Source organism: Planococcus citri, chromosome 4, assembly GCF_950023065.1.
Source record: "Planococcus citri chromosome 4, ihPlaCitr1.1, whole genome shotgun sequence".
Taxonomy (NCBI): Eukaryota; Metazoa; Arthropoda; class Insecta; order Hemiptera; family Pseudococcidae; genus Planococcus; species Planococcus citri.
Window position 1 is genome coordinate 3453675 of NC_088680.1, and position 21549 is coordinate 3475223.

General features: G+C 31.7%; 2 protein-coding genes and 1 long non-coding RNA gene across 4 annotated transcripts in view; 2 read left to right on the forward strand and 1 right to left on the reverse strand.

Annotated features, from left to right (window-relative positions):
- Positions 1 to 20437, reverse strand: part of LOC135844771 (mediator of RNA polymerase II transcription subunit 27-like) — a 47315-nt gene extending 26878 nt beyond the window's left edge. Inside the window, exons 1-7 of the mRNA XM_065363117.1 lie at positions 20287 to 20437; positions 20020 to 20210; positions 19804 to 19948; positions 19608 to 19735; positions 19439 to 19532; positions 19150 to 19368; positions 18930 to 19071 (exon numbers count right to left, since the gene is read on the reverse strand). Coding sequence (XP_065219189.1) covers positions 18937 to 19071; positions 19150 to 19368; positions 19439 to 19532; positions 19608 to 19735; positions 19804 to 19948; positions 20020 to 20192 — 894 coding nt within the window. The 5' untranslated portion in view covers positions 20193 to 20210; positions 20287 to 20437 and the 3' untranslated portion in view covers positions 18930 to 18936. The remainder of the gene's footprint in view (positions 1 to 18929; positions 19072 to 19149; positions 19369 to 19438; positions 19533 to 19607; positions 19736 to 19803; positions 19949 to 20019; positions 20211 to 20286) is intronic.
- Positions 1869 to 18886, forward strand: LOC135844770 (alpha-tocopherol transfer protein-like). Of its 2 annotated transcripts, none has more exons than XM_065363116.1 (8): positions 1869 to 2199; positions 11424 to 11578; positions 11754 to 11916; positions 12050 to 12111; positions 17885 to 18078; positions 18168 to 18284; positions 18372 to 18465; positions 18538 to 18886. In XM_065363116.1, the coding sequence occupies exons 2-8, from the start codon at positions 11428 to 11430 to the stop codon at positions 18732 to 18734; spliced, it is 978 nt and encodes a 325-aa protein (XP_065219188.1). In that variant the 5' UTR covers positions 1869 to 2199; positions 11424 to 11427; the 3' UTR covers positions 18735 to 18886. The 2 variants fall into 2 exon arrangements, with proteins under 2 accessions (XP_065219188.1, XP_065219187.1); XM_065363115.1 differs by lacking the exon at positions 1869 to 2199 and adding an exon at positions 2264 to 2542.
- A 59-nt stretch (positions 20438 to 20496) lies between the features above and the next one.
- On the forward strand, positions 20497 to 20864 carry LOC135844772 (uncharacterized). The gene is made up of 2 exons (XR_010558629.1): positions 20497 to 20650; positions 20778 to 20864. It is a non-coding gene; the product is annotated as an uncharacterized LOC135844772 (long non-coding RNA).
- The last annotated feature ends 685 nt before the right edge of the window (positions 20865 to 21549 follow it).

Genomic DNA, 21549 nt, shown 5'->3' on the forward strand with positions numbered 1-21549 from the left:
TTTTAAAAATCCAAAATTTACTATTTTGGTGATCTATGCTTTTTTTTAAAAAGTACGTACTTGATCAGTAAAAATGTTCAAATTAAGTCCTAAAACTGATATTAACCCCCCAAATCCAAATTTCGCCATTTCCAGCCATTCTGGAGCCTCCAGCGCTACTTTTCAATTTCTCCAGAATTCTGAATTTGCTCCAGAAGGCGTAAATATGCAGTTGGGCAGCTAAAAATTGAGTTGTGTGTTATACTCGACCTGTTTAACGAATTTATCCACATTTGAGCCGATTCTGGAGCGGACACCTCAAGAGTGGTTTTTTGACCAGCTTTTTTCATAATAAGAAATCCAAAAAAAATCCAAATTTTACCGTTTGCGAGGAAATATTTGAAATTCGCGCGAATCGCTGTATTTCGAACACAACAAACCCCCCGAGGCCGAGTTCCACCATTTCCAGCCATTCTGGAGCCTCCAGTGTGATTTTTCAATTTCTCCAGAATTTTCAGTTTGCTCCAGAAGGCGTAAATATGAAGTTGGGCAGCTAAAAATCGAGTTGTGTGTTATACTCGACCTGTTTAACGAATTTATCCACATTTGAGCCGATTCTGGAGGAGACACCTCAAGAGTGGGTTTTTGACCAGCATTTTTCATAATTAAAATATCCAAAAATTAAAGGGAGGCCCAAGAAAGGCTGGAAATGGCGAAGGTTAATTAATGACGAAATACAGCGATTCGCACAAATTTCAAACGTTTTCTCACAAACGAGGAATTTTTGGTTTTTGGATATTTTTATTTTGAAAAAAAGCTGGTCAAAAAACCACTCTTGAGGTGTCTCTCCCAAAACCGACTCAAATGTGGATAAATTCGTTAAACAGGTCGAGTATAACACACAACTCGATTTTTAGCTGCCCAACTTCATATTCACGCCTTCTGGAGCAAATTGAAAATTCTGGAAAAATTGAAAAATATCGCTGGAGGCTCCAGAATGGCTGGAAAGGTCGAAATTTGGATTTGGGGGGTTAATATCAGTTTTGGGACTTATTTTGAACATTTTTTACTGATCAAGTACGTACTTTTAAAAAAACGCATAAATCACCAAAATAGTCTATTTTGGATTTTCAAAAATTCGCCATAAATCGAAAAATGAACTTGGGCAGCTGAAAATTTGGATTTGGGGTTTTTAGAACATGCTCTTTCCAAAAATCGCGGTCCCGTTCAAATCGGAGGCGGACACCTCAAGAGGTTTCCTTGTAAGATTTAAAAATAAAAATAAAAATTGGCATCATTGCTCGTCCACTGCCTCAAATTTCAGATCAATCGGTTGAAAAATCCAAAAAAATGCACCAAATACCATATTTTTACCATCACTCCCCCCTTCCCCACAATCTCACCCGTTACGACCTAATTTCACACGCAAATTACACAAATTCTACAATTAGTTCCAGCCGAATTTCAAATCGTAGCCTACCAAAAAACCATACACAAAACCGGAACCTCGAAGAATACAAATACAAAAGTGTACGCATTGAATAATGTATGTACATAAGTACCTATACGTACAAATATTTGCACACGCAATGCATTGCATCAACAACATCAACAATAATAATAATAACAATACAATAATCATCTTAATCCAGAGAACAATATTGTTCGATATATAGTATAGAGCAAAAAGAAAGAAAGCAAAATGAAAAAAAAAAAAATTAAACTGAAATAAGAGTAGAAAACCGAAACGCAATAAGCATAGATACGAGTATGTATACTGTAAGAGATGCTTATGTGACGAATTGATTCTGCGATATTGTACTGCTGGACGCGAAGAAGGAAGAAAATGAATAAAAAAAACACGTTTGCCATTTAAAATATCACGCGCTCTAGCATTCGCATGTAATCTCGTCCCAACATCCAACAACCAGTTTCGTCCAATGATTACATTAGTGCACATGTGAAGTGTTCGAAAATCTGAAATCCGACTTTAATTCTCGATTTTTTTTAAAAAAATGGTGTTTTAGTGTGTGGTTCGCTGTTTGGAAAAATAATTTTTTTGAAAAATTTTCCAATTCGAGAGTAGAATCCGGTTTCATACTTAGTAATTTTCCGGTGCTTGAAAGTGTTGATAAAATTAAATTCACGAGTATTTTTTAAAACACACGCGTGTGTTTTTTTTCTTGTTTCAGTATCATCATCGTCAACATACTAGCTCAGGTAAATAACTAAACACATTTGTCATTCAGTCACACGTTGTTTTTAAACCGCGAATTCCAGCCAATTTTCACTCGCGAGTTTACCAATTTACATAATACGTCTTATTACGAGTACATAGACTCGTGCATCGTAGTATAGTATTTTATTCTAAAGTTTTATTTCTCGTCTTGTATCACGTATCATGTTGTGTTTGTATGTGAATTCAAACTAATTGAAAACCGAGATAAATTATATTATAGAAAGAGAGAGCAAAAAAAAAAAAAAGCTAAAATTGCTTCGAACCTAATAAGTATTTCTCGATAACTTACTGGTTTAATTTTTATAAACTAAATATGGCAGATGGGTAAGTAAAAGCATGTGATACTGTTACGTAATTTTTATACAATACTTTATACTCGATTAAGCTTTTCTCCTTCTTCTACAGCGATTGTCTTTCAATTAGCCGAGGTATATTAATTACATATAATGCATATTATATGTAACTAATTACCAAACTGTGGTACGAATACTTTTGTAGTGCTAGGTACTCGTAATTGCAGATGAAAGGCTTTTTTATTCTATACTATAGTTTGCTTTCGATTCTTCAACATATTGTTCTATAATGACTTCTAATTGAATAAAAATAGCGAAATAAATTGCAAAAATTTGCAATTTACAAATTGAAATTGATTAATTTCGGTTTCGATTTTTGAAGTTCAATTTCTAGGTACCTATAAAATGTTCCAAAAAAAAAACAACTTCCCTCTCTATTTTTCAATTCCAAAAGACGATTAGGCATACTTTACATTTTAATTAGCCACATACCTACTTTTGAAACCGGTTCAGTGATTCTTAACCTGTTCCAAAAAATTGGGAAAAAAATCAATCTATCAAAAATATTGTAATCAAGTCCAGCATCTTCAACTAATTGTGAGATTATATTTCAAATACTGGAACATTATCGAACGTAATAAAAACTGATACTATTCCAGTAAATTGTATACGAAAATACGTGAATGTTGATTTTAAAAAATCTAAAAAAATTATTACGAATCGACAAAATGATTAAAAGATTATTTTAAGGGTTGATTGAAATTAAAGTTCATCAAAGTGACATAAGTAACAATAGTAGTTTTGAAGAGAATAAAAACCAATTAAAAATTGGAAAAGGACCTAATTAGTTTCAATTTGAAGAGAGAGCTGGGGGGAAGGGCCGGAGGGGTCGAATCAAAATTTATTCAAGACGAAAATGCTCAACGAATAAATGTTCAGGAATACAATGAAAACTAGGAAGAATAAGGAGGAGGGGGGGGGGGGGTAAAAACCAACAAAAAAGGAGAAAATTAATGAAAAATGTCAAAAGCTTATCAAAAGAATATAAAATTTCGCAGAAAAACAGGACTTTTCGTAGAAAAACTGTTGAAAAGGAAGTTTTTTTTTTAGTTTCAACTAAAAAGTAGTGCAAGTACTTTTTTTGAAATATTTTGAAAAAAAAATAACTTCCGACTATTTTGAAAAAAACGAAACTTTTTTGAAGTTTTAACCAAAAAAAAAAATTCTCGCAATTTCTGTCAGAAAACCGAATTTTTGGGCAAACTGAACATGAAAATAGGACCATGAAAGAACTGTGATCAAAAGGCTGAACTTGATTTTTCCATTTTGGCCAAAAAGCTGGGCTTTTCTTTGCAATTTTGAAAAAAAAAAGAACTTATTTGCAATTTTGGGAAAAACGTTGATAATTTTTTCAAAATTTCAGCAAAAAACAATTTTTTTTTGTTACTTTGATTAAAAGAATACATAGAAGACTTTTTTTTTATGAAATTTTCACCAAAAAGCTGGAATTTTTTGGTGCTACGATGTCCAATGACGATTCACACTTTTTTGGCTTTTTCACCCAAAAAACACCTTTTGGAGCAATTTTGTCAAAATGACAAAAGAACTGCAATTTTAGAAAAACCATATTTATTTTTTAATAATTTTCATTAAAACATTTTTTTTAACATCAGAAATTTTGATAAATTAGGAGTTTTTTTAAAAATTTTTCGACAAAAACGAGTTGTTTTTTTTGCAATTTTAAAAAAATGAACCATTTTAGCAACTTTGAAAAATTACTTGACACTCTTTTCTTTTGAAATTCTAACCAGAAACAATTTTTTTTTGCAATTTTTATTTAAAAAATCCAGGACTATTTAATTTAAGAATTTCTAACAAAAAGCTGCACTTTTTTTTGTAATTTTTGTAAAAAAAAATCACGATTTGGGTATCTAGAATTTGGACCAAAAAGCTGAATTTTTTTAAACCGAAAAGTTTGACAAAAGTAGACGATTTCCTCGCCATTATAGAAGAAAGAAAAATCGCGAATTTTTTTGCAATTTTGAAAAACAAAATCATAGAACTTTCAGGCGAATTTGACAAAAAAAGAAATTTTTTGAAATTTCAACATAAATATTGAACTTTGACGTAATTTTGGTAAAAAACCAGGACTTTATGGCATTTTTGCCCAAAAAACCAAAATTTTCCAAAATTCTGCCAAAATGCGAAATTTTTTGAAAATAATTTGTCAAAAACAGAATTTTTTCAAAATGTTGACTTAAAAGTAAGATTTTTATTGCAATTTTGGTAATTTTAGTAAAATACACCACTTTTTTCTTTTGGGTGAAAAAACTATACAGAAGTGTTTTTTTTGACATAATTGCAATGAAGAATGCCAGCATTTTGGCCAAAATTTCAAAAAAAGCCTTCTGCATTGTTTTCATCAGAGTAACAAAAAGTTTAATTATCAATGTTTTACTCAAAATTGCAAAAAATTCTTGCTTTTCTCGCTAAAATTTCAAAAATGGTGTTTTTTAAGTCAAAATTTAAAAAAAGCTGTTTGCAAAAATCTCGTAACATTTTTGAGTTCATTGACAAAATTTCCAAGGAAACCAAATTTTTTCCAAATTTGCAAAAAAGTCCCGTTCTCTTCAAAATTGCAAAGAAAAGCCCAGATTTTTTGCCAAAATGGCAAATTTCAGTTCAACTTTTTGATCACAGGTCTTAAACAGCCTTAATTTCATGGTCAAATTTGTTAAAATTTCCAAAAAGATTTTTTTTTTGCCTAAAAGCTAAATTGGTCAGAAAATCCTGCTTTTTATCAACTTTTTTACCAAAAATTAGGCAATAAGAGTGAAGCATTTTGATCAAAATTCCAAAACAATATTTTTTCTAAAAATGAGAATTGGAAAAATTCAAAGTGTAAAAAAAAAATATTTTTTGATCGAAATTTCAAAAAATTGTCCGAGTCTTTTCCTCAAAATTGCTTCGAAGAGAGGTCTTGAGTTTTTTTGTTCCAAATTTGTAGTGAAGACTTTTTTTTTTTTTTTTTTTTTGACTTTTTTTTATACTGGGCGTGTATAATTGCCAGGATTTTTACGCCCAGTTTCGAGGGGTTTGTCTAGATTTGGTTTGAAAGATTGATTTCTTTGATGTATTTAAGAATGTTTTCCATCTGCTTGATGTTGTCAGGAATTGTAGGGTTGAGGTCTGAAATGTTTAAGGATTGACGTTTTGTTTTGAGGGAGGGACAGTAGAATAGAAGGTGTTGGGTGGAGATTATTTCAGAATTACAGAATTGACAGGTGGGTTTAGGAGCTTTGGTGTACAAATAGCTGTGGGTTAATTTGGTATGACCAATTCGGAGGCGGGTGATTATAATTTCTTCTGATCTATTTAGGTGACTAAGGTGCTTCCAAGGGAGGATTGATTTTTTGTGGGTAAATAGTTTGTGATTTGTTTTTGAGTTCCATAGGTTTTGCCAGTTGGAGTTTTGGATGATTTTTAGAATGTTAATAACATCATCATGGGTCACAGAGAAAATTTTAGAGGGGGTAACAGCTGTTTTAGCTGATTCATCTACTGCCTGATTTCCTTCAATGCCTACATGACTTGGGACAAACATAAATTTAATAATTTTGTCAGTAGACTGAAGTTTATAGATGATTTGATGGATCTTATGAACAAGTTGATGTTCAGAAAATTTGTTTTGAATTGATAAAAGAGCAGAGAGTGAGTCTGACTGAATCAGGAATTTTTTGTTAGGGCTTTTTGAAGTAGAGATCTTTTGTAGGCAATGGAGTATAGCAGAAACTTCTAAATTGAAAATTGAAGAATATTTATGAGCTGTGAAGTTGGTAATTTTACCATCGATAGAAAAAGCATAGCCTGCATATTCAGACTCATTTTTAGAACCATCTGTGAAGCATAAAATAAATTCATGATATTCTGCTATGATCTCAGTATATTTTTCTTTGATGAAACCAGATGGGTACTCATTTTTTTTGTATTGGGATAAGGATAGATTGAATTCTGGTAAAATTAATTCCCAGGGAGGAAATTTATTGTACTCGGAAGTGAGGTCTAATAGGCTTACATGGTAATTTCCTAAAGAATTTTGGAGAATACAGGAGTGATTTTCAGAATGGTTTGAAATATTTTGAATTTGTTTTTTGATTAAAGTTCTGACTGGGTTTGTTGGATTTGTTGTTGCTGATACAATGAATTTATTAGTAATATAGAAATTCCTGAAGATTGGAGGGGGTTCACTAGCTTCACAGTAGATGCTGTCTATAGGAGAGGATGGTAATGCTCCAATACATAGGCGTAAGGCAGCATTTTGTATTACTTTAAGGATTGATAGGTTTTTATCTGATGCACTGATATAGGCTGGACATCCATATTCTATTTTGCTTCTAATTAGAGATCTATATAACTGAAGTAAAAGGGATCTTGAAGGGTTATATTTTGGATTTTTAATCACTTTCAATAGATTTAGGGTTTTCATTAAGTTCTGTTTAATGGATAAAAAGTGAGGTGTCCATTTGAGCTTGCAATCGAAAATCAATCCAAGGAATTTTGTATTTGATTTGAATTCAAGTTTTTTACCTTTGAGAGTTAGGGAAGGAAGTTCAATTTTGTTTTTTCTAGAAAAAAGAATGCAATGGGTTTTAGACTGTGAAAATGAGAGACCATTTGAATCTGCCCATTCTTGAATTTTATCAAGGGTTTCTTGGATAAAGAGCTGTGCTATTTGTAAGTCTTTGAAACATAGGGAGATGTTCATATCATCTGCAAATAATCTTAGTGACATTGGGGGAGGGATAATGTTATGAATACTATCAATAAGGAGAATAAAAAGAGTTGTACTCAATACAGAGCCTTGTGGAACACCATTTTGAATTTCATATACTTGTGATAAGATATTATTTATTCTAACTTGAAATTTACGATCAGAAAGAAAATTTGCAATGAAGAGAGCAAGATGTCCTCGAATTCCAATTGAGTGGATTTTTTCAAGAATTTTGTACCTCCATGCTCTATCATAAGCCTTCTCTAAGTCAAAGAAAATTGAAATAACACTTTCCTTATTTTCAAAGGCAGTGGAAACCTCTTGTTGAAGAGAAAAAAGATGATCAGTGGTGGATCTTTTCTTACGAAAACCACTCTGGCTATTATTGAGAGAGTTTGTAGATTCAATGAACCATACAAGTCGTTTACTCACCATTTTTTCTAAAATTTTGCAAGGTACAGAAGTAAGAGAAATTGGTCTATAACTAGAAGGGGACGAATTTTCTTTATTTGGTTTTAGGATTGGAATTATTACAGCATTTTTCCATGAGTTAGGGAAGGAGTCTGAAAGCCAGATTCTATTAAAGAGATTTAAAAGCTGTAACTTTGCCTGCTCTGGAAGGTATTTTAGCATAAAAGGATGAATATTGTCAGGACCAGGGGAGGAATTTTTAATGTTGTGATTCAGAACATAATCAAGTTCATCCATATTAAAAGGTAGGTTGTAGGTTTCAAAGTTATCTGAGTTGAAATTTAAAGTTGATTTTTCAGTTTCTACTTTAAAGTTTTGGAAATTAAGGTCATATGATTCATCTGCTGAAACATTGGCAAAGCATGTAGCAAAAATATTAGCAATATCTTCATCAGAGGTGATCACTGTGTCATTGTGTAGAAGGAATGGGATATTAGAAGGAGTATAAGAACCTTTCAAAATTTTAATGCTCTGCCACATTTTTTGAATGGATGTATTTTGGGTAATAGATAGCATAAATTTATTCCAGCTTTCTCTCTGTTTTGACAGATTGATTTATGCTCAAACTTGTCAAAATTGTCGTTTGTCTGCTTCTGGTGATGATAATTCCAAAAAAGTTGTTTTTTTAACAAATTATCGAATTGCTGTTTTTTTGCCAAAATTTCAAAAAAATTAAGAACGTTCTATTTATTTTATGCAAAAACGTGCAAATTTTTAATTAAAATTCCAAAAAAGTCTCTATTTTTGTAAAAATTTCCAAAAAGCACTGTTTTTGGTTTTAAAAAAAATCAGCTTTTTGTCCAAATTCTCGATAAGTTGTAATTTTGTATCGAAATTGCAAATAGCGAAATTTAAAAAAAAAAACTCAACTTTTCGATCAAAATGTTGCAAAAGTTTTTCGATGTTTGCAAAAATTACATAGGTAGACTTCTTTCAAGGTCGAACTAGTTAAAATTGTCGTTTTTCTTTTTCTGATCATAATAATTCCAAAATAGTTGTTTTTTTTGCCCAAAATTTCAAAAGTCTTTAGTTTTTTTTTACCTAATTGCCAAGAAAGTGCTATTTTTTTCTTTCCAAAAACACTCAGAATTTTAGTTAAAATCCCAGAAAAATCTCTTAAAAAAAAAAAAAATTGAAAAAGACATATTCTTTGGTAACAACATAAAAATTGCTAAAAAGTTGTGTTTTCCGCCGAAATTTCAAAAAATGTTCTACAATTTTGGCAAGAAAATCAAAACTTTTGGGCAAGTTTAACAAAAAAGCAGCAGTTCTGCAACTTTCGCAGAAAAAGATTTTCAAAAAAAAACAGAATTATTACACGTGTGTATAAATTTAGAAAAAATACTTGTAAGACGCATTATACTTACGCTTTATTACTTAGTAGGTAAATTTATTACTTACTGGGTGCCCAGAAATATTGAGTACCCCAAAGAAAGTTTTTCATAAAAAATATAGGTTGGCAACGTGAAATAGATGCATTCAACCAATCATGTGCCATCATTATTATCATTCACTATGTCCCACAGTAGAAAACTTTTTCAGGGGTACTCGATATTTCTGGGCACCCTGTAGTAGGTAAAAATTTTTTACCTACTAAGTAATAAAGCGTGTAATCTGTCGTACAAAAAATATTTTCTTGCAACTTTGGCAAAGAAACAGGATTCTTTGGTATTACACTGAACACTGGTCAAGAAAGTAAAAGTTGTTTAAAGTTGATAAAAATGAAAAAGACACCAATTTTTTAAATGTTTAATTAAAACAAAAAAAAATTCATGTCCTTTTTTCGCAATTTTGTACAAAAATCCAACTTTTTTGTAGTTGTAGTAGCTACAGTGATTTTGACCAAAAAAAACTTGAACCATTCTTGCAAGTTTGATACGCAGCACTTTTGCTTCAATTTTGCAAAATAAATGTAGACTTTTCTCCAATTTGAAAAAAATTGTTTTTTTTGCAATTTAAAAAAAATTCCTCAATTTTGAAAAAAAAAACAAGACTTTCTCGCAGTTTGGAAAAAGAAACAACTTTTATGTACTTTTTTCTCCTTCCATATCCATCATTATTCAAAAAACACTAACTTATGGTATTTTTATTATTAGGTATTATTTTTTTAATTTTAATCATCTTAATCAGGTTGCTGAAAAAAAAAAAAAAAAAAAAAAAAACGAAAAAATCAAAGAAAATTTACAACTATTGGGAATCACTGAATCAGAATTATTCGAAAATACAAGAATCAAGAGCAATAATATTATTATTCATACGTAAAAAAAAAAAAATTGAATCAATCTTGGTACTTTTATCACCCATATAATTATACCTATATTTCTCTCAATTGCAGTACAAAATATTTTTCACATCCGTATTTTCGAGCCAATATTTGGAAACTTTTTAGACACTGTGCGCGAATACGAATACTAATGACATTTCAGGGATTTACCATGATCGTGAAAAATGTGACCGAAGAACGCATTTAGAACCAGTTTGCTATTTTCATCGAGCCATTAAGAGTCAAGAGTCGCTTGCACAGGTGGTTGCTGAGGATGCCAGGGAAGATTTTTGACAACACTGCGTAATGAAATTCTTCATCCTATTACCAGCTATTCGTTCACATTTTTCACGTACTCTTCCAAATTACCTCGAATAAAATATAATTTCACACCAAAAGCTCGAAACTTTCACGCAGGATGGTCATTCGCATCGCATTCAAAATGAACCTCTCGTCGTAGGTACAATTGCATTAACACGTACTCGTATAATATTACCCCACGTGTTAAATATATTGCTTCATTACGAGAATAAAAAAAAATTCGAACCGCCAAATTCGTACCTTTAATTACATAGGTAGAGGTACTAGATATACTACGTACAATAGTAGAGTGTTCGACATCGTCGGCTCCATACTCGTATTTACGCAATAATGTCGATAATTAATGAACCAGCGACTGTCGAGAGTAAAGAAAAATAGACGATAGAGTGAGACGCAGATAGGTAAATACATCGGTCGAGCTAATATTACCATATGGACTAACGCAACCTATAACCGATCCATTCAAAATATTCTCCATACTCTTGACCTTGGTTATTGAATCACTGACAATGCGAGTACTACACGAGCTCGAGAGTATTTCGCGATAGGTACTCGTAATATGTATGGTATGGGTCCATTCCATTCCATAGTCGGTCTTCATCATCTCTGTGTAAGAAGTATGTACTTGATCATACCACTGCACTGTTGGTCTCCAGTCGCAATATGGATAGCCGATGGCGAGTACACCTCTCTCTCAGTCTCTGTCATCTGGTTGTAAAACTAGTTCCATCGCCATCGACTTGACTTGGACTCGACACTCGACGTCAACCGCAGACTAGCGGCGATCGTTGCCGAAATATTAAAATGTATTTAATCTATCCTATCGAATCGACAGAGCTGCCGCTGAGGCAACTACGAGACCATTCGCGAATCCAACAAATAAACAAGTCACACACACACACACACACACACGTACACGTGCCCACTAGTTTGAAATCTCGAATTCTCGATTCGGTTTTGAAATTTAAATTTAATTTAACGTAACATTATATGTACATATTTGAAGTGTACTCCGCGTGTGATGAGGCTGGTCATTTGGAATGGATCTGACATTCATCAGAGTATAATTTTTTTTTATGTTCGCAGAACGATGACCAATGATAAATCTTCCAAGTTGAGCGAATACGCCGTCAAATTAGCCAAACAAGAGCTTCGCGAAGATGAGCAAACCAGACAATTCGCTTTGATCCAGATGAGAGAATGGATTAAGAAGAATCCTCGAATTATACATTGTCGAACAGGTTCGTATCGTAGGTAAATAATGTCGATGACGCAGGCTCGAGCTTCGATGTCACGTCTATCGATTATGTACCTACAAATACATAGGTACAAGTATATTATAGTCTTTTATAATATGCATATTATCTTGATACCGGTTAATTGAGCTCTGCTCCTTGGTGCGAATATATCCGGCAGATGATAGCTTCTTGTTGAGATTTCTACGAGTGAAAAAGTTCAGCTTACCGATTGCACAAGAAACCCTCGAAAGGTATTTACTTCTACGTCACGTGTACGGTGATTTGATGTTTCATAATTTGGATATCAAGGATACGGTAATGAACGAGTTGCTGCATCTCGGGTATGTACCATATTCCATTCGTCGCCAAACATCCTTTCCTTACAGTAGCATTTTAAACATGTAGATGTGTTTAATTGATACCGCGTTTTTTCCCTCCACTTTTTCCAACGTGAAAATATTTTTGGAAAAATAGGTACCTTTTCGCAGCGCCGAAACGAGATAAACACGGTCGCCGGATCATCATAGCTAGACCAGGTATGATTTCAAATGATCGTGATCAGGTTCTTCGCTGAACGAGACGATCGAAATGATTTTGATAAAAATTCAAGTTATTATGTAATTAAGTTCTTCCAATATTGCTAGAGTCAGTTTGGATTACAACAAGATATACCTATACCTAATCAATGGTGGCGTATTTTCAGTCGATTTTCATTCGCATCGCATAAATGAGTTTTGGCTATGACTTTAATTTTCAGTTCATTCGATTGGAATTCAACAAAAGTTCAAAATATGTACTTCGGATTTCCTCGATCGATTTTCAAATTATGTATATGTAGAAACAAGAAAGCTGTCCAAAAGTAGGCTGAAATCCTATTTTTTTATTGCTGGAGAAGAGAGGGGAGAGGAGCAACCCACAAAAATTAACATTTAGGGCACCCTCTAAATGCACATGACAAATGATTATTTCGGATAGATTCAAAATTATGACACAAAATTGAAAAAAAAATTTAACGTGTGAAAATAAATAGGAAGGCGACGGAAAAAGATTAAAAAGTCAAAACCCTCAAAAGACACTACTATATCACTGAAGGGGTGGGGGGGGGGGTTGCAGGGTGCTTCAGCAATGCTTAAGGCGCCTAGCGGAAGGAGTTGAAAGTCTAAACCTTCAAAGGGTACATCCAGGGCACCCACATTAAATCGCACCTCGGGAGTTATAAGGTCACATCTCAAAAAAGTGAAATTTTACAGGAGAGTGATTTTCTTTTTTTTAAAAACTTGATTCATTATTTTCATCAACTTATAATCAATTGTGAGGAATGAATAGCATGTCATTTTGAAGATTGAGTATCCTACCTTCATTTAGCATAAGAATGTTTTGAAAAATAAAATCTTAAAGAGGAAATATTTCAATGTTTGGAAAACATTTTGAGTTATAACCTTTCATAAAAAGTGATCTGGAGGCGAAAAAAAGCGTCCAAAAAAATTTTCATTATAACAAAATTGTAGAGAATTAAATTTCCAATCGACATAATGTCGTTAGTTTTTTTCTAGAGTGCTTAGTTTTTGAGTTTTTCCCAAAAAACTAAAATTTTAATATATATGCAAATTAATTTTTCTGAAAAATGTTCTATTTTAAAAATTTTTTGTTTTGGAACAAACCTACAAAAAATACACTCCTTGTGATTATTTTACATCTTAAAAACGTTCAACACTATCGAAACTGGTTTCTGACACTTTGTATGCGCAAATTTTACTCAAAGAAAGAGGAGTTTTTTGAGATGTGACCTTATAACTCCAAACAACTTGCAATGTTGTAGAAATTTTGAGTTAGGCCCTTTGCATTTTTTACATGATCTAAGCAGCATACCCGACTCAAAGTGTTATTTTTGGTTGCAGGGGGTCATGCAAACCCCAAAAATGCAAAAACATCAAAATCAATTTTTTTTGAGATGTGACCTTATAACTCCCGAGGTGCGAAATTACGTACAAAGAAAAACAGAAAATCAGATCAACATTTATGAAAAAATTAACGAAACAGAAATAAAATTGGTTTTCAAAATTTTAACAAAAATGAATAATGTTCTCTGTGATATCGAAAAAAAATATATATCAAAAAAAACTTGAAAAGCACTGAAACGTGCGATTGAAAAATCAAAGCAAATTAGGAAAATGATCCATCACAAATTATCAGCAATTTAATCGTAGGTACCCAGAATTACTTAAAACTCTCCAAGAAAATACCACTAATTTACCAAAAACTTTCGAACAAATTTAACAAATATTACCAGTAAATTACAAAAAAATTTCAATGATTTTCCAAAAATTGCCGGTAATTTGCCGAAAGTAGCCGGTAATTTACCAGAAATGTTTAGCAATTTTTGGTAAATTACCGGTAATTTTCCATAAAATGCCAGTAATTTACCATAAACTATTGATAATTTACCAGAAATTACTGGTAATTTACCAAAAATTACCTGTAATTTACCAGAAATTATCTGTAATTTACCAGAAATTACCTGTAATTTACCAGAAATTACCAGTAATTTACCAGACACAGTAAAAGTCGCTTATTATTATAACGGTTAATGTTATAAATCGCTTAATGTTATTAAAATCATCCGGTCCCGATCTTTTATATCGCATTACATTGAAATTCCATCGGTTATTGTAATTGAAGCATCGGATAATGTTATAATTTTTAAGTTATTTTTAAGCATTTTTCACATTTTTATGTAATTTTAAAATATCTTTAACACTTTTTCATCCAGTTTTTGCCTAATTTTTTTTGAAATTTTAGTCTTTCTTCTGATTGACATCATTTTTCAATACTTTTTTCATAACTTTTTGAAGTTTCTACCAATTTTTGCAAAATTTTAGTTCAATGACTACATATTTAGTAAGAAAATTGACCATACAAAATTTTTTGGAAAAAAATCACTTTTTAGTTCAATCGGTTTATGTTATAAGTCGCTTAATGTTATTAAAATGGGCTGGGACAAACGTTATAACATTAAGCGATTTTTACTGTATTACCAGTGATTTACCAGAAATTATCGGTAATGTACCAAAAATTACCATGTATGTACTAGAAATTACCTGTAATTTACCAAAAATTGTTTGTAATTTATCAATAATTACCTGTAATTTACCAAAAAATACCAATAATTTACCTTTACCAAAAACTTTTAAACAAATTTAACAAAAATGTTACCAGTAATTTACCAAAAAATTTCAATGATTTTCCAAAAATTGCTGGTAATTTGCCAAAAGTAGCCGGTAATTTACTAAAAAATTTGGCAATTTTTCAGAAATTACCGGCAATTTACTGTAAAATGCCAGTAATTTACCAGAAATTACCATTAATTTACCGGAAATTACCATTAATTCACCGGAAATTACCAGTAATTTACCAGAAATTACCAGTAATTTACCAGAAATTACCAGTAATTTACCAGAAATTAACAGTAATTTACCGGAAGTTACCAGTAATTTACCGGAAATTACTAGTAATTTACCAAACGTTACCAGTAATTCACCAGAAATTAACAGTAATTTACCGGAAATTACTAGTAATTTACCAAACATTACCAGTAATTCACCAGAAAAAAATGGGATGGAAACCGAAATGAAAAAAAATATTGGTTATTTTTTTAGCGGTTATTTTTCACAAAATTATTTATTATGGTTACGGTTAAGGGTTATGCTTATGACCCAAAAAAATAAAGGTTATGGTTAAAAATAAAGGTTACGGTTTTCTTTCATTTATCAAAAATTAATTGCACTTCAATGTCAAAAAAGTGCGCCTGCGGCCAAAAAAACGAAAAAAAAACACAATTTCACAGCCATTTTTTGAGTTTGAAGAAAATTTAAATTTTTGACAAATTGAGCTCTTTTTTTCTCAAAAATCATAATTAATGTCATATTTTACACGAAAAAAAATGAGATTTATACTCAAAAAAATAACCGTTATGTATTTAACCAAAACAAAAAAATGAATTGGTTAAGGTTATGGTTAAAAAATTTCAAATCAATAATTTCGGTTATGGTTACGGTTACGGTTACAGTTTTTGCCTCATTTTAGCGGTTAAAAATGTAAAATTCATTTCGGTTAAAAATTTTGGTTACGGTTTCCATCCTTGCCAGAAATTACCGGTAATGTACCAAAAATTGCCATGTATGCACTAGAAATTACCTGTAATTTACCAAAAATTGTTTGTAATTCACCAAGAATTACTTGTAATTTACCAAAAATTACCAGCAATTTACCAAATAAACACTATTTAAAATTTACCAAAAATCATCGGTAATTTACCAAAAATTACCAAGATAGATTTATTATCTAATTATTACCAGTAATTTACCAAAAATTTCTAGTAATGCACTAGAAATGACTAAAACTCTAAAAGTTACCAATAATAATGGAACCAGAAGTCAATAAATTGCTAAAATTATTTCAAACTTTTAGAAATGTCAAATGACTTTTTGACAATTTTTGGCATTTTTTTTCAAGTTTTTAAAGACTGAAAATAAAATTTGCACAACGTGAATGATGATGAATCAGGTTTTTTGGGGTCTTGAAACGGTTAAAAATAAGAAAAAAAAACAAATTACAAAAAATTAGCAGAAAATATACACAAAAAGCGTCTAAACGTTATTTCAAAAAATGAAAAAAGTTGAAATATTTGCGAAAAGTCACTTAAAGCAGGTACTTACTAAAATTGTAGAAATTTGCTAAAAAATTTATCAAAAATGCACGAAAATCCTTGAAAATTATGAAATAATTTATGAATTATTATAAAAATATGAAAAACGTCAAACATAATCATAATCATTTTAAATTGTTAAAAATTTATAAAATTTTCAAAAAATGTCGACTAAACTTGAAAAGAAAGTTGAACGAAGTGGGTAATATCTAATAATATACTGAAGAGGAAAATCAACAAAATGACTTGAAAGACGTTGAAAACGTTCAATAAGTAAACACGATAAACACGAAAAAAATTGTAATAACAAAAATTGTTCAAACTGGAAAAAAAAGCGATGAAATGTATCAAAATCAAGTAAAATTGAACAGAAATTGCGTGAAAATCTTACAAAAATTAATTACATAAAACATTTGAAAAATATTTAAAATCATGAAAAAAGTAATAATAACTACCAAAATTGAAAAAAATGATACAACAAACTTTGAAATTGTTAAAAAATGAAAATAACAAAAAATGTGGATAAAAAAGGTCGAAAAAGTTTGTAAAATTGTGCAAAAATGGATAAAAATTCACGAAAAATTGACTAAAGGTTCATGAAAAGCTGCTACATTGATGGAAAAAAATTAATAAAATATCAAAAAATTTGACAAAAAATTATAAAAAATTGATGAAATACACACAAAAACCAAAAACAAAAAACTAATGAAAAATTATAATGATTGAGCAAAAAATCGCCTAAAATTAACAAGAAATCAGTTAAAAAGAAGTGAACGAAAAGCGTCAATAAATTTCGAAAAAATGACTTAAAAATACAGATATGATAAAAAGATTTGCCCAAAACTCGTAAAAAAAATTGATAAAGCGTACATCAAAATCGTTAAAAATGACAAACATCACGTGAAATGTCAAAAAATTTGAAAAAAATTGTACGAAAATGACTTAAAAATTTTCCAAAAATCAACTAAAAAGATATCAAAATATGAAAAAAATGATTCAAGTTGTCTGAAATTCGTGAAATAATTGATACGAGTAAAATGAACAGAAAAGTAATAATTTTTAAAATGGCCAAATTTTAATGAAAAGTCATAAAATTTGAAACGAAGAATCAACTAAACGGCTTTGAAATGTGTTGAAATAGTTCAAAACATTGGCCAACATGGAAAATAAAATCGTGTTATTTGTTTTAAAATTCACTACAAATGATTGATAAAATAAACACTAAAATCGTAAAAGAAAATAATAAAAAAAATTGAGAAAAATTGATTCTTTCAATCAATAAATTCTTTAAATTATCCGAATTTCTGAAAAAAAAAAATTGCTCAATCAACGTCTGAACAATAAATACTATTGGCTTCGAAACAATAAACAATCACTCTTTGAGAATTCCAAACTTTCTAAACACTAATATTAAACTATTTCAGTGTGATTTCTAGCAATTCCCGCGAATAAATAATAAATATGATTAAAAGAATATTCTGTATTTGTTGCCTGCCCATCTTGATATCTATTTTCTTCACGTTTTTTCTAATAATATTTCTCATATCGCTGTACAATTTATACGTTATACGTTAAACTGAGAAATCATCTATCAAATTTCGCAGGGGTATTCGATCCTTATAAATACACGAACGCTCACATGTGTCACTTTCACGCGATCACTTACGAAACACTAATGGAAGACGAAGAAAACCAAGTCGTAGGATACGTTCATTTCGCAGACGGTGATGGATTCTCATTTCCTCATCTAACACTTTTTACTCCGAGAGAGGCAGTCAGAATAGTGAAAAATGGCGAAGTACGGTTTAATTTTAGCAATAATCTTCTTCATCTACGGTATCTATTTTTAAAATACATAATTCTCTCACTATTTCGTAACGATTTCAGAGGGTGATACCGATGCGCCATAAAGAAGTACATGGTATAAATGTTCCTGCTGGATTAAAATATGTTCTCGATTTCGGTATATCTTTGGTTTCCGAAAAAATTCGCAAAAGGATAAAGGTACGAAAGTAAATAAGTAACTTTCAACGTGAGCAACATTCGTAAAGGAGTATATTTTAATAAAACATGATTGATAATAATTTTCAGATACACAATAATTTACAAGAATTACACGACCATGTGGATAAATCTCTCTTACCCAAAGAATACGGCGGTGATATGCCAATGGCAGAAATGATTCGTAAGTACGATTAATTAATTCGCGAGTCGATCCGAGAGAAGAAGCGAGATAACTAAATCGATCTGTTCTTAGGATTATGGAAAGAAGAACTCTACAACCGTCGTGAAACTCTATTGACCAACGATGCAATGGCTGTTAAACTAGAAATGTATAATGAGGCTGCGAAAGAAGGTCGTGTTTCCGCTTTGAAAAGTGGATGTGGAATAGGAGCTCAGAACGACTGTGCAGATTACGTTACCGGTAGCTTTAGACAACTAGCTGTAGACTAAGCAGAATTTCCAACACCTCTATATCGTATAATTTGTGCAGCGAACCACTATTATATTTCGCGTTTATTTTATCGCTTTCAATTTTTTTGTAACTTTTGTAATTTGTTGTATGTACTTTACGACGAATAAATACATAAAATATTTGTTCATAAGATCAATGTACTCATACATGGATAGGTTTACATCAGAACTCACCTGGATATTAAGGTTTACATTCAAAATGATAAGGGTCGCAGGTTTTGAAATCTCGCCACGTAGGTGGATAGCAATCGTACGAATGTTTACTACAATGTTTACACACACTGGTGAAAAGTGTCGAGTAACTATTCAGCCAAGACTGCAAAATACACGAAAAGTAAAAATTATACAGTTCGCAAGTCGCAGATGAGGGTGAAAACCACCAAAAAACACTTACCAAGAACGATTTTACAGATATTTCGTGAAAGGTGGGCATAGCAAAGTGGAGTGTTGCTGCTTGAGCGTGGTCGGTTATACGACGAAAAACGTGGTATCTCGATTCGGTCATTAAATCGGTAGGTGAATTGGACGATTCGGTGTAGCCTTTTATTACAACCCATTCGATGATCAGACCTCTGAATGCGATCGTTGCTTGAAGCATTCTACTCAACGTGACCTGTAAACTCATACGTCGTTGGGAATAGCTCGACTCAAGTATTTTAATACGTTTAAAAATCAAGTTTTACTTGAACTATGGTATTTGCAGCCAAAGATCTCGAAACTGAGAAACTCATATCGGGGAATAAACGATCCATGCTACTGATAAACGAGTCCATTTGCCTGAAAAATGCCATTAAAATTCGAATAAATCAATCACAAACAGTTTGGATTTCATTCACATTGAATTTAACTTACTGAGGAGTGACATTTTGAGAAGTACTCAGAGGTCGCTTTCGTTTATTGAAACTGGAAGTAAAAATGAGCGATTTTTTCAACGAATTGGCGTTCAATATGGAATGGGCGATAATACTGTATTTGTGCACCTGTTGAAACAGCATTAGTTTAGAAAACAGAATATGTACAATATTCAACTTTAATTTACTCGAGTTACTTTATCAGTCCATTTGTGACTACGGACTAGAGGGCTGTACAGATTTTGTTTATCAGTGCTGCTTTCTTGGCCGAGATAACTACTATTTGCCAACATTAGACTCCCAGATGGTATATTAATATTCATCACAGACTGTTCGAATTCTCTGCAACATCGACGAATCATTATTATTATTGCTCGAATGTACGGATTAATACGTGATCAGTTGATCGTCACCTGTAACGCTGATTGATGGTGGTCAACATGTTTTGGATTTCAGTGATGAATTCTCGTCCTTCTTCACCATGTTCTTCTCTAACACCGGCGCTCAGAGTGGAAAATAAGTGACCAACTTCTAGACGTAATACTTTGACAGCTGATAGAGCTGTGCACATTGGATTTGGTTCCATTTTGAATAAACTTTGAATCTGTTTGAAATGAAATTTGGTACAGTAAAACAAATGAGAGGACATGAAAATATGTATCAAAAAACTATCAACTTACCTCAAAATATGGGGATAGAAGGGAAAGGACAGTTGACAGTATGACAACTGATGAAGATGAACTACGGTTCACTTCAAAATTTAGCACTTTTGAAGCAAAAGTTCTCAAATTTGAACAAGCTGAATTTCACCGGAACCGATTTCTTATCAAAAAATGAAAATTTCGAAAGTTGATTTCACAGTTAAAACATAAACAAACCCATATTTCATCTGTGAGTTTAGTGATTGTGACGTCACACGAACAGAAAGACTTTTGAAAGTTGAACTTTGTTATCACGCCGATTTTATAAAAACATCTAAATTGATCTAAATTTTATTAATTTGTGCGAAATTTGCCGTTTAAGGATGTTTGCAATTCTTTAAATGTAAGTACTCCATTGAAATACTTTACTACTATGAGCATTTTACTGCTCGAAGTTGTTACATGTTCGTTCTTCGTTGTTCATTGTACGTAGATTTGAACTAATAACTTGATTGTGTTTTCAATTTCAGTGATATGATCTCACTAGGTACGTTTCTCAGATTGGCAAAGAGAAATTGGGGATCAGTTTTGTGTCCAGTAGCTTTATTTGCATTCATCTCCGCAGATCAAGTTAAAGCCCTAGAATACAGAAGGAAGAAGAAGCAGTATGGCTCCGCCTAAAATCCCTTTCTCGATGGTATGGCATTACCATAAAGGGTTACTGTTAATAATTCCTGCCTTGCTTGTGGGTAAATATTTCGACGATATCGAGGGTGTTCGATTAATACGATTTCGGGATAAAAGTGCCATGTATGGAGGACAAGTGAAACCTGGTGATCCACCATCGTGGCCTTAATTTGTTATTTAAGTATGTTGGTATTATAGTTCGAGATAGCCTAAATTCTCTGTACTTTTCGCTCTATTGTGTTATTATTTAATAATAATGTTGCTTTAACAACAAATGTTTTGTGTTTTTTTCGCAGTATTCGTTAGGTTCTTTTTGAAAAACTATCTTTTATACTCGAATAATGTTTTTACTTTTTCCTGCCGGATAAACGAACTCAGTAGTATGAAAGTGCTTGCAGAGATGAGAGATCGGTGTGATCTGTGATGAAAAGTGAAAACCTGAGTTCACTTTCTTGCTCAGATTCCGATTTTTTCAACGGATTGTGACATTTGTAACGGGTCACTGGTGTAGTGCTTTCTTTCTCTATCAAAAATGATTCGTTGTTCGTTGACAACTCTGAGATCTAAAAGCTGCATGATCGATGTTGATCATAATTATTTTCTTAGTCGTTTCTT

What these genes read in the sequence shown, in the direction of transcription:
- LOC135844770 (XM_065363115.1), top strand. An exon ending in GATCATCATAGCTAGACCAG is followed by an intron (nt 12,112 to 17,884) that starts GTATGATTTCAA and finishes CAAATTTCGCAG; the next exon opens with GGGTATTCGATCCTTATAAA. An exon ending in AAATTCGCAAAAGGATAAAG is followed by an intron (nt 18,285 to 18,371) that starts GTACGAAAGTAA and finishes AATAATTTTCAG; the next exon opens with ATACACAATAATTTACAAGA.